The sequence below is a fragment of the Puma concolor genome, chromosome C2 (genome assembly GCF_028749965.1).
Source record: "Puma concolor isolate L17-30 chromosome C2, mPumCon1.1.hap2, whole genome shotgun sequence".
NCBI lineage: Eukaryota > Metazoa > Chordata > Mammalia > Carnivora > Felidae > Puma > Puma concolor.
Genome location: NC_141675.1, coordinates 36,076,962 through 36,094,227, shown reverse-complemented (window position 1 = coordinate 36,094,227; position 17,266 = coordinate 36,076,962). Strand labels below are relative to the sequence as shown.

At 42.5% G+C, this 17,266-nt stretch overlaps 1 protein-coding gene across 3 annotated transcripts in view; it reads right to left on the bottom strand.

The window, feature by feature from the left end:
* CLSTN2 (calsyntenin 2) overlaps positions 1-17,266 on the bottom strand; it is a 609,330-nt gene that overhangs the window by 153,445 nt on the left and 438,619 nt on the right. Inside the window, exon 1 of one of the 3 annotated variants that reach the window (XM_086674407.1) lies at positions 6,607-6,954. The exons of the other annotated variants lie outside the window; for them this stretch is intronic. Coding sequence (XP_086530533.1) covers positions 6,607-6,610 — 4 coding nt within the window. The 5' untranslated portion in view covers positions 6,611-6,954. Of the gene's footprint in view, positions 1-6,606; positions 6,955-17,266 lie in introns of those variants that run through there. 3 annotated transcript variants of the gene reach the window in all.

Sequence of the window (17,266 nt, the reverse complement as noted above, 5' to 3'; positions counted from 1 at the left end):
TTTGAAAAACCTGTCTTATGGAGAATTTCTCACAAATGATTTTCTATTTGATAACATATTGAAATGATAATGTTAGATATCTTGGGTTGCATACCACATTACTGAAATCAATTTCATCTGTTTCTTTTTATTCATTTAATGTGGCCAGTAGAAAAGAAATAATTATGTATGTGGCTGGAATTCCATTTCTGTTGGACAGGGTTGCTCTGCCTAATTAATAGTATACATCATGAAGGCTAATTTTCCCATAGAAATAAACATAAAGTAGAGAGGATGCATTCTGTAATAACTGTAGAACTGTTCTGCTTCAATGCTGATTTTTATTTCTCAGCATTATTCCTAATATTTAGAGTAATGCTCCCTCTTAAAACAACTGCCCATTTGGCTTTCTTCAGGTGATTAAGCCAAATTTAGCTCAAGTTCCTGAAGTGCTGACTGTCAGGCTTTTAATTAGCATGGCCTCTTAAAACTTTGGATGGCTTTTATTATAAAACAGAAAATTCTTTGAAGTTTTAATGACACTGCATACTTAAATAATCGCACCTTGGTCACCTGTAGAAATTCAGATGTAGGCACTAACAAATGGCTTTTGTGAATTATCATCTAAGGTTGAATGGCAATAGGATTTGAGTTTATAATTCACTTAGTCACCAAAATTAAAAAGGTATAATCCTTTAAAAATAAAGTTTTATTTTCATAACATAAATTTAATAATCTTACATTGGTACTTTATCAACAGTAAAATAATAATCTTATAAAAGAATAATTATATATTGCATGTTGGGTCATATTATGTCAATATCCTTATACTTTTCTAATTAGAATATTAAAATTCACACAAAACATAATACACTGTGTTTATTTCCCTGAAACTGGGAGGACAGCAAACTTGGGTTGTGAAAAGTACAAATAAAGCGACCTAAGGAGTTCTGCTTGTGATGTGCGTAGGCTTCTAACACACAACCCTCTCACAATACCCTTAACCCTGGAAAAATAGCTCCCCACTCCCGAAGACCTGAAGTCTGGGGAGTGACAGATTTTGGAGGGGAGCAGAAAAAGCTACTAAAAATGGGTGAGTTCTCTGATTTTTAATAATTCTTAAAAACAGTGATAAAATTCACATGACATAAAATTTATCATCTTAACCACTTTTGGGTGTATAGTTCAGTATTACTAAGTGCATTCAAGAGTTTTCTGTTTGTTCCCTTGCCCTGAGGGTGGTCACAGTCCTTGTGGAACAAGGGGCTAAAACTCTGATTTCGATCAGATGAGCGGGCCATCTTTCTGGCCAGATGGACGGCACTTCTGGAAGGTGAGGGAGGACTCTTGGAGAGGAGCCAGCCAGGGAAGGGACAGCCCAAACTGTGTTTCAAATACCCAAGTCTCTGGCCGGCCCCAGAACTGTGCATGTGGGGGACAGACTGAAAGCCATCTGCACTGAGATCTGAACTACTGTCCATACGAGGCAAGAGAGAATTTATAGTTTGAACTGAAGTAAGTGAACTGAATTGCCTGTTAAAACAAAACGTCAACCGTTTTGAAGGAATACCACAATCCAGTGCCATCTTGGCCCAATGTGCAAAATATCCAGAATATAATCTAAACTTAATTGCCATATGAGGAGTCAGGAAAATGTGACCCTTTCCCGAGGGAAAAGACAACAGGGCCCAACCCCAAGATAGCTCAGCTATTTGTATTTTTAAACAAGTATATTATTTATTCTTATAAGTATGCTCAAGGCTATAAAAGAAAATATGCTTAGAATGAAGGAAAAGATATAAATCTCATCAGACAAATGCAACATAGAAAAAGTAATCTAGTACAAATTCTATAATTAAAAGAGATAATATCTGGGATGCCTGGGTGGGTCAGTTGGCTAAGCATCTGACCCTTGATTTTGGCTGAGGTCATGATCTCATGACCAAGAGATCTGCTCTGGGTGTGGAACCTGCTTGAGATTCTCTCTTTTTCTCCCCCTCTGCCCCCTCCCACTCACACATGCTCTCTCAAAAATAAATAAATAAATAAATAAATAAATAAATAAATAAAGTAATATTTGAAATAAATTACTCACTGAATGGACTTGATAGAATAGGTAAGTGAATGTGTGATAAATCAGTATAAAAGTATCCAATTTGAAGAAAAGAGAAAATAAAGACTGCAAGGAAAGAAACAGAGCTTTGATGACCTGTAAGAAATCTGAAGTAGAAAGAGAAAAAATATTGAAGGAAAATGTAACCTCAGGGACCTATGGGTTGATATCAAAAAGTCTTACATAATAAGTCATTGGAGTCCCAGAAAGAGAAGAGAGGGAGAATGAGGCAAAAATAATATTCAAACAAACAATGGCTGAGACCTTTCCAATTTTGGCGAAAGACACGTATTTACATGTTCAAAAAGCCAATAAATCCCAAGGGAAATAAAGATGAATGAAACTATACCTATCTACCATAAATCTGAAGATAAAGAGAAAGCAGCCACAGAAAAACTGGCTTTAAATACATGTGAATGACTGCACACTGATCAGAAACCATGGAAGCTATAGGACCACTGTGTTTAAGGGACTAAAAGAAAAAAAAATCTATTAGCCCATAATTCTAGAACAAGAAAAATGGCCTTCAAGAAAGAAGGTGGAGTGAAGACATTTTAGCTCATCTCCACCAGACTGGTCTGTAAGAAATGTTAAAGGAATTTTTTTTTTTTCTACTAGCAAAAGAGAAACGATATTAGGAAAACATGAGTCTTCAGGGATAAAGGAAGATCATCAAGAAATGTAAGTATCTAGGTAAGTCTAAGAAACTATTTTTCTCCTATTTCTTTAAAATATATACATGATTGTTGAAAGTAAAATTATAATGTTGTGTGCGTGGCTTATAATACATATAATTATAACACACGAGCACTATAGCATAAAAGATGGCAAGAGAGAGGTGGTAAATGTATCTATATGGCTGCAGCGTTTCTGCAGTTTGTACAAAGTGGTAAAATACCAATTCTAGGAAGCCTGTGAAAATTTACAGATCTATACAGAGAGCAAGTAACCACTAAAAATAAAGGAAAAGAGGTATAGCTAAAAGTCAGTGAAAAACCAAAGTGGAATTCTAAGAATATTCAAACAATCCCAAAGAAGGCAGGAAAGAAGCAACAACAGAGAAACAAGTATGGGAGGTTAAACAGGTAACAAACAATAAAATAGTATATCTGAATCCAACCACATCAAGAATTACATGAAACATTCCATAAGAAGGCAGAGATTACCGGAATAAAAATGTAAGCAATAACTATATGGTGCTGTCTACAAGAGATGCACTCTAGGTATAAAAACACAAATAGGCTAAAAGGAGTAGGAAGGAAAGATATCTGATACAATGGTAAGCACAGGAAGGCAGGAGGCGATTAATTAATATCAGATGAAACTGATGTCGAACAAATGTTGCCAAAGAAGGGCATTTCATAATTACAAATGGAAGAGGTAACTATTATAAAAGCACATGCATCTAATTACAGAGCCTCAAAACATGAAGCAAAAATGGACAAACTTAAAGGAAGAAATAGACAATTCTGCAATCATAGGAAAATTTTAGTAATTGATAGAATAAAAACACAAAAAATCAATAAACTCACAGGTAACGTAAACAATGTTATCAACCGCTTTGTCCTAACTGATATTTATCGACCATTACGTCCAGCTGTAGAATGCACACTCATTTCAACCTCACATGTCATGTTCACAAAGACCATGTATGGGCCATAAAATGACCCAATGAATTTAAAAGCTGAAATCCTAGAGTATGTTCTCTGACCATAATGGAACTAAATTGGAAATCAATAACATTTAACTATACGCAATCTAAAGAAAGCCCAGATATTTGGAAATTAAACAATACACATTTAAATAATCCATGCACAAAGAAGAAATTGAAAGAGAAATAATTAAAACTGAAAATATTACAAATCAAACATATTAAAATTTGTGAAATGCTGTTAAATTGGTGCTTAGATAAACACCGGTAGCTTTAAATGTATCTATTACAAAAGAAGAAAGAGCTAAAATCAAGAAGTTCCTAAAAGAGTAAAGCAAATCCAAAGTGAGTTAAGGAAAAAAACCCCTGTTGATTATTACCATATTTAAATCACATATTAGATCATTTAAAATTTTTTTGTAGAAGATCTTCCCACAAGGAAACTCCAGGCCCAGATGGTTTCTTTGGTTTCTATCATGCATCCAAAGAAGAAAAACACTAATCATACATCATTTTGTTTTTAAGAAATAGAGGAGGAGGGAATGTTTTCTCCTTTTCAGAGGCTGGCATTACCCTAATACCTAAAACTGGCAGAGACACTACAAGTGAAGAAAATTACAGACCCCTGTCTGTCATGAACATAAACACAAAAATCCTCAACAATGTATTAGCAAATTTAATCCATCTCTATAAAAAGGATTATGACTAAGTAGAATTTAACCCAGAAATCCAAGTTTCGGTCAATGTAATTTACCATACTAACAGGAGAAAGGAGAAAAACCATATGGTCCCTTCAATAGATGTAAAAAAAAAAAAATTCGCCAATATTCAAAATGCATACCCAGTAAAATCTCCCAGTAAACTACAAATAGAAGAGTTGTTCAAACTGATAAGGGGCACCTGTGATAAATTTACAGCTAACATCATACTAATGGTGAAATATTAGATCCTTCCTTCCCAAGGTCAGGAACAAGGCAGGAAGCCTGTCCTCACCACTTGATAGTTCTTGAGTGCATATTATGTGCCAGATACTGTGCCGGTGGCTTTAGAGAAGAAACCCTTTGTGCAAGGACCAAATTTCCTCCCATTACAGAGATGAGCATGTTGGCGCACAGGGAGGGGAGACTTGCCCAGTGTCATAACGTAATCGTAAGCCACGATTTAACTTCTGATCTCCCGGACTTCAGAGCATGCCTCTTCATCACAACTCTTTTCTCAGTAGCATGGCGATGATTATAAAAGGGAGCTAGACGCAGAGTAGAAGCTTCTGGGTCTGGCTTCTTCACACTTTCCCCTCTCAAAGGCCGAGGAGCAAAAACCATGGCCTGTGCTTGTCAGGCCGGAGCCTGGCAGATGCAGCAGGCTCACTGGTGTGTGGTCTCCAGGAGACGCAAAACAGCCCTGCCTGATTTATGTGCCTCCATCAAAGGCGCCACGCTGTCCATCAATAGGAATATTCAAATTATAATGGTATTTCGCTACTAAAAGGGAGTCTGATTGGCTCATTTTCATTATTTAGAGGCAGTTAATTAAAAACCCAGCCGATATTTATTTTGCTCCTTTCACATCACCAGTGATTTCTGGCTGCTAGGCTTTCACAGCATTACAGTTTTATGACTTGACACGGCTTATAGCGGGTTTCTTATGGTTGTGTCTCCCATTACTTTAATTTCAAGCATGGCATTAAAGCGCTGTAAGATTTCAGCCATTACTGGTAAGTGTGAACCCATCGTGGCACCCGTCTTTATGAAAGAACAGACTTTACGGGATCATACTCCAGGGAATGGACCCAGGTTCCTTCTACAGGGAGAGTATGAGGGTTCAGCTTTTGAGCAGGTGAAAGATCGACCCCAACTGTTCTACTGCCCAGTAGCAGGTAACCTTAATGCGAGGCCCATTCAGATATTTCATTATCTCCTAATGATCGAGAAGGTGTTACTATGCCCAAAAATGGCCCGTGTCAACAGTGACGGTGACATTTCCAAGAAAGCTAATGTTTTATTTCTCAAGAATCATGCTAATCTTGCAATTCACTCTATAAACTATCTAAATACAGTATGACATTAACATTGTTTACCTTTGCATCTTTGAATAGAATTAACATTACAAGAAAATGTATCATGTTTATCTGGTGATTCCATACCTGCTTCAGGCAGAGAGAAGCCTTGCTTTGAAACTGTTGCTTGAAGGTTAACTTATCAAGGAGCCAACTGGTGATTAATACTCAAGGTTTATAATCTGTAAATTAAGGAGGAACTAAAAACACTCCCTTTTTTAGAGCCAAAACAGGATCTTTGCAGTTTACCTGCAAACAGAAATGCATGGAAACAGAAAGCCTTACAAGCTGCCCAAATGAGAGATTAGTAAGTAGCTGTTACTGCCATTTGCAGTCTTTGTTGCCAAAAAAATGAGGGGTGCCCGGGTGGCTCAGTTGGTTAAGCATCTGACTCTTGATTTTGGCTCAAGTCATGGTCTCCTGGTCATGGGATGGAGCCCTGTGTAGGGCTCCATGCTAAGCATGCCAATCCTGCTTGGGATTCTCTCTCTCCCTGTCTCTCTGCCCCACTCCCTCTCACTCATGCTCTCTCTCAAAAGAAAGACAAAAAGAAATAGCCATCCTAGCTGCTCTTGGCCAACTAACGAAGAACACTTCTTTGTATCAGGAAAACTCCTATAGAAGCTTCAAAACCCAGTTTAAGCATTACCTCTTTTGAGGAGCCTGTGCGGGCTTCTCAGGCTGAGATAGCAGCTCTCCCATGCCTCATGCTTCCCTGGCTCCCTGCACATTTCCTCCTGCATTGTCAATTGTGTCCACACATATTTTTTCCTATTAGAGGTCCCAGAGGCAAGAATCTGTACTTACTCATCTCCTTGACTTTACTGCCCAGTTTAAGGCCTGGCTTAATAGAGGTGCTCAGGGAATTCTTGCTGGATGTCAAAGAAATAAAGTCTCAATCAATTCAAAGGAGTGTGGTATGATGGTTAATACCAGAGTCTTGGGATCAGAAATGACTTGTCTTCAAGTATGAGCTCCGACTTCCCTAACTCTGCGATCATTGGCCGAAATGCATTAACTTCTCTAAAGTTCAGTCTTGTTGTCCATTAAATGTGAACAAAAACAGAACCTACTATCTTGGGCTATTATGAAGTTTAAAATCAACAAGTTTAAAATCAGCAGGCTGGCACGGAGAAAGGGCACAGTAATTGCTAACTCAGTGGTAGCTCCTCGTGCTGAGGCTGACACTCATTTTCTCCTGATTGTGACCTCACAAGAGAGAAAGAGCCTCTGAGAGGGTCACCATGTGGTATCAGAAAGATCCCAGCAAGGCCATCACTAAGACTCTGCTTCCAGGTTTCTCTCTGCCAGCGGTCACACCCCACCTCCTTCAAGCAGCCTCATTTGCAGGTCTGCTTAGCCCCTGTCCCAGACCCCCGCTTGCTTCTGGGGCCCTGAACGGTGAGCCCCTGCGGTGGACAGCTGTTCCAAGTACCAGGGATCCTCTCATGTCTGCCCGCCTCCCTGTACTTATCTTTCTAACTTACTTCTTCTGAGCTGATTCCACTGCTCTGTCCTTCCCCAGCTCGCCACGGACACTCTCACGCTGCCTGCATGATCTCCCCCAATGATCCTGCTGTCAGGGCGTAGTCACCCCATTTGGCAGATGCGTCATCTGAGGCACAGAGCAACTGAATGCCTTATTCACACTGGGATCCGGCCCCACGTTTTCCCAGTCCTGGTACTCAAACTCTACACCAAGCCACCTCCTTGTATAGCAAAGCCTCTGGAATCGATGAACAACCTGCAGGTACACAAGACCTCATATTTCCACTCCCTGACAAGTTTTGCCCATAATCCATATGCTGTGCTGAAGTTCCCAAATGTTCAGGTGGGGAACCCCAAAGGGGCAGAGGCATATTTTAAATGTTTAATTCAAATTAAGGCTGGTGTCAGGAAAATCCATATTTTGAGCCACAGAAGAAAGAGAAATGGCAGCCCAATCAATATTACAGAAGTATATGGACTCTTTTACTGTTCTATCAATTCCTGGAGCTAATAAGTCAGCATCTCAGGGGACAGCTTCGGAGTTTAAAACAAAAGTTCAGAGGCCGCTGCCTGTCAGGCATGATTCTAGCTTTCGTTCTGATCAAGGTGAGTAGGAGATGAAGGGCCTTCTCACACATGGCCCAGACGACCCCCGGGCACCTGTCATCAACAACGGGACGGTTCGGCTGATAACAAGCACCTCCGCCGTGGCCGGCTAATTCTTCATCTCCTTGTCATCAACACTGCCGGCAAAGCCCCCACAGAAGGCACGCAGATTAAAATGTTAAATCAAATTCAGAAGAGGAATTTGAAAATCAATTTTAGGTTCCCGAAGAAAAGGCCAGGGAGGATAATTAAGACTCGTAACTCCCAGGTTCAGCTGCTTTATTTTCTAATTCTGGAGCAAAATAAAACCATTATTTTCCAAGGAATCGGCTGGAAGAAGAATGCAATGGTAGAGCAGCCTCCGTGACTGAGAACCAGGGTGGCCGAGACGCTCCCAGTTCACGGACAGGCACTCCAGCGAGCCACCCTATCAGCCGAAGGACTTGGACTTGGGACACTCTCTCATTTTCTTTTCCTGTACCACCCCCCCCCCCCCCCCCCCCCCCCCCCCCCCGCCTTGGCAAAAGAAAGCCAATGCAAATGTGAAAGGTTGGCTGCTTCCAAGTTTACAGTAAATAAGTTGAAAGAGCTGTAGATTACCCAGGCCCCGGTGTCAGGAGCTAATGCATTCTCAATGTAACCCATTTGCAGCAGAGCCAAACTCTGCTTTGACATTTTCCTTCGCTGCACACGAATATTTGTATTATTGGTGCTTTGCTCTTGCTCTCATTTGCCTATTGTGATTCACACGGACCAGCAATGCTAATAGGATGCTTCATTTCCTCCGTGGGCCAGTGCAGGATAAATCACAGCTTCGTGATCCATTTCACCGTACGGTAAATACCCTTATGCTGCTGCTTACTTTCCATGCAAAACCTACGTGAATGCAGTTCACTTTTAAGCTACCCAGAAATGCAAAGAGAGAGAGAATTCCTCCCTCTCTCAGTAGGGGGTATTTGTAGAAGACCTAGAAGAATTTAATTCCCTGGCTCCCGGCAGCGAAGGTCACATAATTATGTCATCCCCAGTGAGCTCCAGAATTTGGCATACCCCAGAAGAGGAAAATTGACAGAAGGAGTCATTTTCGCAGCTCCCCGGAATTATTAATGTCTCTACTGATTGGGAAGTCTGCACTGCATGTTTCTACACAAATTTATCGGCAGTAGTTTTTCAGTTTTTCATCTTGCTTCAGCTTCCCGAATGGTATCTGGCTTAGAACTTCCATGACAAGCTTGGAGTTCAACTACTTCTATCTTTTGTTACTTGTATTCTCCCGGCCAATCACACTTCACGCATGGGATATTAGGAATCACGAATGCACACCTATTCCATACTGGACACTGCAGAGGAGGCAAAAGGAATGGGACTCCATCACTGTCCTGTAAGCTGCTATCTCCTTAGGAAGAGGAGTGGGTGTACAGGGAACCCGAGGGCTTTAGACCAGAGAAGAAAGATTCAGAGCTCTTACGCCAATATTTCTCAACCTCAGGTTTTCAAGGATCACCTTCGTGATTTTGGCTAGAGTTGAGGAAGACTTGTGATATTTTTACTTCATAATTTTAAGCAGATTTGATTGTTTTTACTTCAAATAATTTCTAAAGAAGACTTTATTGCTATTGTTTGGAAAACAACACAAGCAGCCACAAAGAGAGAAAGCACTGTTTATGCATTATTTCTAGTTTGACGGCTTTACCCTCACAGTGAGGAAATAGACATGTGTCCATTTCATTAAAATGGAGTAGGATAAATACAACAGAGGGAAGAGGGGAGGGAGCAATTAATCAACTGTAGGGGTAAGGGAAGGCTTCCTGGAGGAGGAGATTCCTAAACTGGGCTAGAAGGATAACTAGGAGTTCATTAGGAAGACCAGAAAACCCTTCATACTCCACTGTGGTCTTACTTGTGTCTAGAACCAGCTGAATTGTCTTGCTGTTAATTTACCTGCTGTTGTCTCTGGAACATGCAGAGACAGCACCTTACTGATTATCCAACATGGACATCAAAATCTATTTGCACCAACACTTTTCAAACTGCTTAGGCTGTTGCAGACATGCTCTGATCATTCCCCTTGTGAAACAACTCTAAAATGTTGCCTGTTTTCACATGCAGCATCTCTCATATGCTTTGATTATTGTGATTTATTTTAAGGTTTATTTATTTAAATGGTTATTTATTTTTGAGAGAGAGAGAGAGCACAAACTGGGAGGGGGGTGGGCACAGAGAGAGAGAGGAAGACACAGTATCTGAAGCAGGGCCCAGACTCTGAGCTATCAGCACAGAGCCCGATGCAGCTTGAACTCACAAACTGAGATAATGATCTGAGCCAAAGTCAGACACTTAACTGACTGAGCCATTCAAGTGCCCTTATTTATTTAATTTGAGAGAGAGAGAGAGAGAGAGAGAGAGAGAGAGAGAGAGACATATGAATGAGTGGGGGAGGGGCAGAGAGAGGAGAGAGAGAGAATCTCAAGCAGGCTCCATGCTCTGTGCTAAGCCTGACACGGGCTCAATCCCATGACCTTGAGATCATGACCTGAGCTGAATTCAAGAATCAGACTCAACTGACTGAGCCACCTGGGTGCCCTGTTGTGATTTATTTTAAAAACCACACCGCGGCTACTCTCCTTCCCCCAGGTTGTGATTCTCTGCTAGGGTCAGAAGCCCAGCCTCTCTAGCTTGCCAAGAACTTGCCGTGAACTAAAGGGCACTGACCTCAGGAATGCCTGGAGATTTGGTTGTGGTGACAACCCTGAGCTGAAGAATCTATTCGCTGGTCACCTGGTAGGGGATAACCCCCCAAAGCCTTTTGCTTGGGTTTCCCTCATTTCTCCCCTTGGGGGAACACAATCATTTCACTGTTCTCACAGAGCATGTGTGAAGTAGGCTTGAAAACGTGGAGTTTATGCCAAGGATAGCAGCCTCTGGTGTTTCCTCTTGGTGCAACACCATGTGTTTGTAGAACGTAGGTTTTTAATAGGGTTATCCCATTAACCTGAGCCCCCAAGGAATGAGGCAGAGCACAGACCACAGACACAAAGGTAGTGGTGGCTGCAGGGGTGCTTGCCAACTTCCACGAAAATGAACCAACTTCTTTCACAAATCGCATTGATTAAATATCACTCGGTTGAAAGAAGCTATGAGTCATTCATTTTCCCCAAAGGATCAGCTTCTCTCAGTCTTATGAGGCCACATCTCGTCTGGGGAAGCAGTGTCTTCTGTTTCCATCCATTGGATAACCACAAGATAGTCCCCAGTACCTTCTCAGTGTGCAAGACCTTAGCTGGGTGGGAGGTAGTCCACGGAGAATAAAACTGACAGAAACCCTGCAGTCTGGGACCTGGTCTGATGGAAAACGGCAAATATAAATGACTAAACACAAGACTGAAGATATGGTTATAAGTTGGGTTAAATGTTAGGAACGAATAAACAGGAAAATAACTGGGGGAGGGGATGAGTGAGTAAAGAAAGAAAAGAAATGAGATAAACTGGGGAATGGGTAAGGAGGGTGGAGGGTAGCTGCGTAGTGTATTTTAGGTAGAAGAAACAACAGTGCAAAGGCCCTGAGGTAGAAGGGTACAAACTTCCACTTAGGGAACAGAAAGAGTCTGAACATGGTGGTGTCAGTGGCAGGAGAAGAGTTAGAGAGGTAGGAATGGACATATCATGTTTTTCCAATTCAAGGCTCTCTAGTCTGACCCCAAATTTATTCTTTGAGGACCCCTTCCTTCCTCCCTCCCTTCCTTTCGAGAGAGAAAGAGCACAAGCCAGGGAGAGGGAGAAAGAGAATCCTAAGTAGGCATGGAGCCCTACGCGGAGCTTGATCTCATGACCATGAGATCATGATCTGAGCTGAAATCAAAAGGTGGTCATTTAACTGACAGAGCCACCCAGATGCCCCAGGACCCCTTGCTTTCTTATACCCAGCAGGACGCAGGGCAAATGTGGCCTCTGTGAGGTTGTTTAAAAATGGCAAGCTCCGGGGCGCCTGGGTGGCGCAGTCGGTTAAGCGTCCGACTTCAGCCAGGTCACGATCTCGCGGTCCGTGAGTTCGAGCCCCGCGTCAGGCTCTGGGCTGATGGCTCAGAGCCTGGAGCCTGTTTCCGATTCTGTGTCTCCCTCTCTCTCTGCCCCTCCCCCGTTCATGCTCTGTCTCTCTCTGTCCCTAAAATAAATAAACGTTGAAAAAAAAATTAAAAAAAAAAAATGGCAAGCTCCAACTGCTGATTCTGCAAACTTTGATACATCACTAGCCCTGTGTCTGGTCCTACGCTCTTCCTTGCTTGGACACCTAGCTGGTCATTCTGGGAGACCTCTGCTGACATGCCACCCTTGGACCCTTTACAGTGTGGAGCTAGCTAGAGGTGTAGGGTCAGCCCTGGTTGGCTCAGGCCAGACTCTACCCTGAATGGAATGCCTATGTGGCCTGGAAGCGGTAGCTTCATAACAATGATGAGAAAAAATCATCTAAAATCAGCTAGGTGTCATGTTGCATGCTTTACACATATTACGTCCTATAGACCTTGCGACGACCTTGGAGTTAGGTGTTCTTTTTAACTTCTGTTTAACAGAGTAAGAGGTGGCCGAAGTTTGGAGAGGTTTTGTGATTACCAAGGTTATACACTTAGTGGGTGGCTGAGTCAGCCTTAGAAATCATTGTAGACTGAACTGTGTACCCCCCCCCCCAAAGACACCTTGAAGTCCTAACTTCAGAATGTGAGTTTATTTGGAAATAGGGTCTTTATAAAGGTAAGCGAGTTAAGATGACATCATTAGGGTGGGCTCTAATCCAATATGATGGTGTCCTTATAAAAAGGGGTTAATTTGGACACAGAGACAGCTATGCACAGAGGAAAGATGCTAACACAGAGCAGAAGGTGGCCATGTGACTGGGGAGATGCATCCACAAGCCAAGGAATGCCAAGGATGGCCAGCCAATGGCCCGGTTGACATCACGATTTCAGATTCTAGCCTCCAGGACAGTAAGACAACATATTTCTGTTGTTTTCAGCCACCTAGTTTGTGGTACTTTGTTATGGCAACCCTGGGGCACTGAGGCAGATAGACTCTTTCTGAGCCACAAAGCCTGTGGCCACATTTTCCCTCTGCTGCCATTGAAGTCCACCTTGGTCCTATGTGGGAGCCTTGGAGGCTGAAGAGGGAGAGAAGGTCTTGGAAGGAATGTCTGGTCCAGCCATGGAAGTTCTCATATCTGTGTCCCCTTCTGCTCCATTACTTCTGTGTGAGCAGATGTGGTTCTAGCATACAGGGAAGCTCCGAGCGTGCTTGTTAAGTACATGAGGAATTATGCATCAGAGTCGGCCACAGAGGCCTAGCCCGTGAGGCACAGACTGGGGGTATTTGTGGAGGGGTTGGGGTCGAGAGTTTACTGCAGATGCTTAACTAGGTTTCCTGCCTCTGCCCAGATTTTCTCAGGAGGAAAGAAACTACTCCTTGTCAGTGTTTCTAAAAGTTGGAGAAATTTCAGAATTAAAAAAAAGAAATTCTTAAGTACTTCAATAAAAGGGCTATAAATATATCTGTTATTTCATTGTTATGTGCTGTCCCTTGAGGGAGCCAATCTGATAAGCATTCCAATTTACAACTGGCTGGACAAGGCTTGGAACACACATGGATATGTCATTTGGCCATCTCAGGAAACAGGGCCAGGCCGTGGTGAGGGCCCTGCTCCCCCTCCAGCAGGGATCCCCCACAGGGGCTGATTTTGGCGGCCTCGCCTGGCTCTCTGACAGGCATGCACTCCCAGCTGCCCCTCACAAACATTTCTGGCTGTCCCCAAAGCCCAGCATTGTCAGAGTGGGCTCAGTGGTCAGTCACACACACCGCTGTCAGGCGGGGTGATTGAACGGGCCCCAGATGGCTCTGATTCCAACAGCAATAGGCCTGGCAGTGCCTGAAATCCCACCACTAGAGTCTATCTGGGCTTGGATCATCCATGCTGGCATTTCCCGATGTTACTTTTGTTTCATTTTCCGTTTTTATCTTTATGTGCAGTAGATAAAATTTAGAAATATAAAAAAGTTAAAAAAAAAAGAATGATAATCCTACCTCTGGGAAGCAATCAAAAGTAACTTTTAGGCATATTTGCTTCCAATTTTCTTCCAGTGCACTTTTTTTAAATAGCGGAGATCATGTTTTATGTACAATTCTGTGTCTTACATCCCTGTTTCATATCGTAAGAGTGTTTTCCTAGCTCATTAAAGACTCTTTGCAAGCACTACTTTAATGGCTACATACTATTCCATTCTATGGATATAGCTATCATATATGATTGGATCCAAGTGATTGAAATGTAGGTTGTTTTGGGGCGAGGGCCAAAGGGAGAGGGGGAGAGAGAGAATCTTAAGCAGGCTCCAGCCCAGTGCAGAGCCTGACACAGGGCTTGAGATCAAGCCTTGAGCTGAAACCAAGAGTTGGATGCTTAACCAACTGAGCCACCCAGGAGCCCTGTCATATATAGTTTTAAATACTGGCAAATTATGATGAATTCTTAGAAGTGGAAATACTAAGTCAAAGGGCATAGATATTTTAAAGTTCTTGTTGTGTTTTGCTCTTTTACTTAAGATGCAGCTTCCTGCTTCTCCCTCCTCACCAGGAGGACACATTTTATCATTAATGCTCCTCTGCCCTAATGACAGCCTCCCAGGACATGGAGAAGCCTTCCCAATTGTGGTGTGGACCCTGGCTGAATGACTATCCAATGACTCCCGGCAAGTTTCAGCCAAAAAGCTACTCTGAAGAGTCATTGTTGCCTCCTTCCCATTCCTGGCAACCTCCACATGACCTTGACCTCCCTGGGATCAGTCCCCACTGACACTCTGGGAGTGCATCCTTCTCAATATGGTCCTGGGACTGTCTGCTTGTTTTTGGGCCAGGCTGGTGCCCAAGACTATGAGCAAGAAACAGCAGGCTCCTGCTTGCTAAATGAGATGATCTCAGCTCCTGTTGGCAGACACCCAGTAGCAAATAAGGGGAAAAGTGACCCATCATTGCTTCTTCCTTCCCCCAGAATGTGGCAGCCCTTTGGGGATTTTCAATTAGCACCTCACTCTCCAGGCAGCAGGGTGGGAATAGAATGGAGTGGGGCAGAATATGCTCACAGGGGAAACCTAGCTGCTAAGCTAATGTGGACAGTGAACATTGACCACTGAAGACTGCAAGCCTCAAGTGCATTTCAGCAGGTAGCAGGCTCAGGCTGTGATTTAAATCACAGTGATGGTGGCAGGAAGGCCAGGAGGGGAAAGCCATCTATAAATGAGCATCTAGTATACATCAAACACTAAATGTGGCATTTCATGTATATTAGCATCCTTAATGTTGTCTACACTCCTGAAAGCTAGCTATTTTACCAAATTTTAGAGAAAAATAAATTGGAGTTCGAAGAAGTTACGTGACTCACCTAAGGCCACAGAGCCAGTAAGCGACCCTCAGGCTTCAGACACAATCTGTCTGCTTCCTACACTGATGCTCCTTTTAGGTACTAGTGTCTAAAGAAGCTTCTCCTGGTGGACTCTCAAGGCCTCCCTGCTGCTTCTTCCACAGCCAGGTTCAAATGTACAACAGGGTCCTCATGCCAGTGAACAAAGTCTAGGTCCCAGGTCTCTAGCAGACAGATTATATAGCCCCAAAGACAGATAAACAGAATTACTGCATTTCCAGTCCCACCTTTCCTAGTTCTAGCAGAGAGCTCTTAGTCTTTGTACAGAGTCCATTAAGTCAGGAGGTTGTAGGCACTGGCTTTATATAGCTTGAGTGTGTAAAGTGCCTGGAACATAACACATATGAGCAGATATTAGTTCCCTTTTCCCATTAGGGTCAGATGGCTTTGCGGTTCACTCATCAAATATTTACTAAGCATCTACTATATGCCATCCAGAGTACTTCCTATATAGGTCTGCTACCAGGAGAAAGGAATTAGGGAGCACTCACAGCAGCAAGAGATGTTCTTTCCCATAAGTCCAACTGGCAGGAATGTTGTTCCTTTTGGCTTTAAGAATTCATCAAGAAATGATGATAAAACATTCCCAAACCCAGTTCACAGATCTTTCATTATGTCTTTTTCCAAGGAGTCTCATGAGTATGCTACAAATAACCTGGTGGCTTATTTCAATGAAACTGAGACATTGCTCTCTTGTTGGCACATTTTGCCAAGTGTTCTGGGGTTGCACAGTCTGGATTTACAGGACACCTCCTCATAGAGACTGTAAAGAATGTGATATGAAAAACCAACTTCGTTGCAACATTTAAAAGCAAAATCCAGGTAGGATTTGCCTCTTGGGAAGGGGGTTTGGAATTTTGGCCAGTTGTCTACTAGATAATTCAGCTAAGTATTTTTAAACTCGTTAGTTGAATATGTAGTTGAAGAAGGAAGAGATGGAGGGATGATGCATAAGGAAGGGGAATCTATGGGAGAAGGTTATGATGTTATCCCAGGATTATCTGGAAGGAGAAAAGCATCCAGCCTCCCTCCCATCCCTGCCCATCACTGCCCTTATGTGGGGAAGCTGCCTGACAAAGTCTAGAAGGCACACCCTTGAGTGAGTACTACTTGCTGCCATCCTGATAGCTAACACTGATGGGGGCGGGGGTGGTTAGGGTTGGAAGTGGAAAACTGAGCCAAGGTGAACTGCAAAATCAGATCCTCTCTTCCTGGTATTTGGCAGAGGTTAACAGAAGCTAGTCTGTTACATGGTAGTAGGTTCTGGACTGGAAGGTATGCAGACTGGAGCTTGGTGGTTAGGCTGGGTCCTGAGAAAGCAGACCTGCACTATTTGGAGACAGTACATGAACCAGAAGAGCAGACAGAAAGAAACCAGCATCACCAGATTGGGAGACAGATGGAGAAGGCAGTTGCTGGTGATAATTTTCCATTTCTAATGAGCCTTGAATATCCTTATTACACTTCATTTCTTTGATATTTGTATTCTTCCAATAAGTCTTCGCTTCATGGAGTTAGCCTGAGTGGCTTGCTGCCTCTGGCCACTCGCGATGTCCTTTCTAAGACACTGGACAGCCCTCACAATCAGCTTCTGCACAACTCTGCTTCAAACTTGCTATTTTGTAATGAAAGAGCATAAAAGCCAACAAACAGTATGCTACCAACAAAAAGATGAATCAAGGCAAAAGTCATTAAAAAAAGCAGAAAAGGCAAATAACAAGGCTGAAATAAAAATGAACAACATAACAATAAAGCTCAAAATAAAAGTTGAGTATGATGAGAGAAGTAGATAAAATATGAGCCACGGATAAAAGTAAAAGTGAGATCAAAGAAAGCCATTAAATCGTCGTCAGCTGAGAACAATTAAAATACAAGAAACAAAGAACAAAGTGAATACTGAAAGAATATAATCTACAA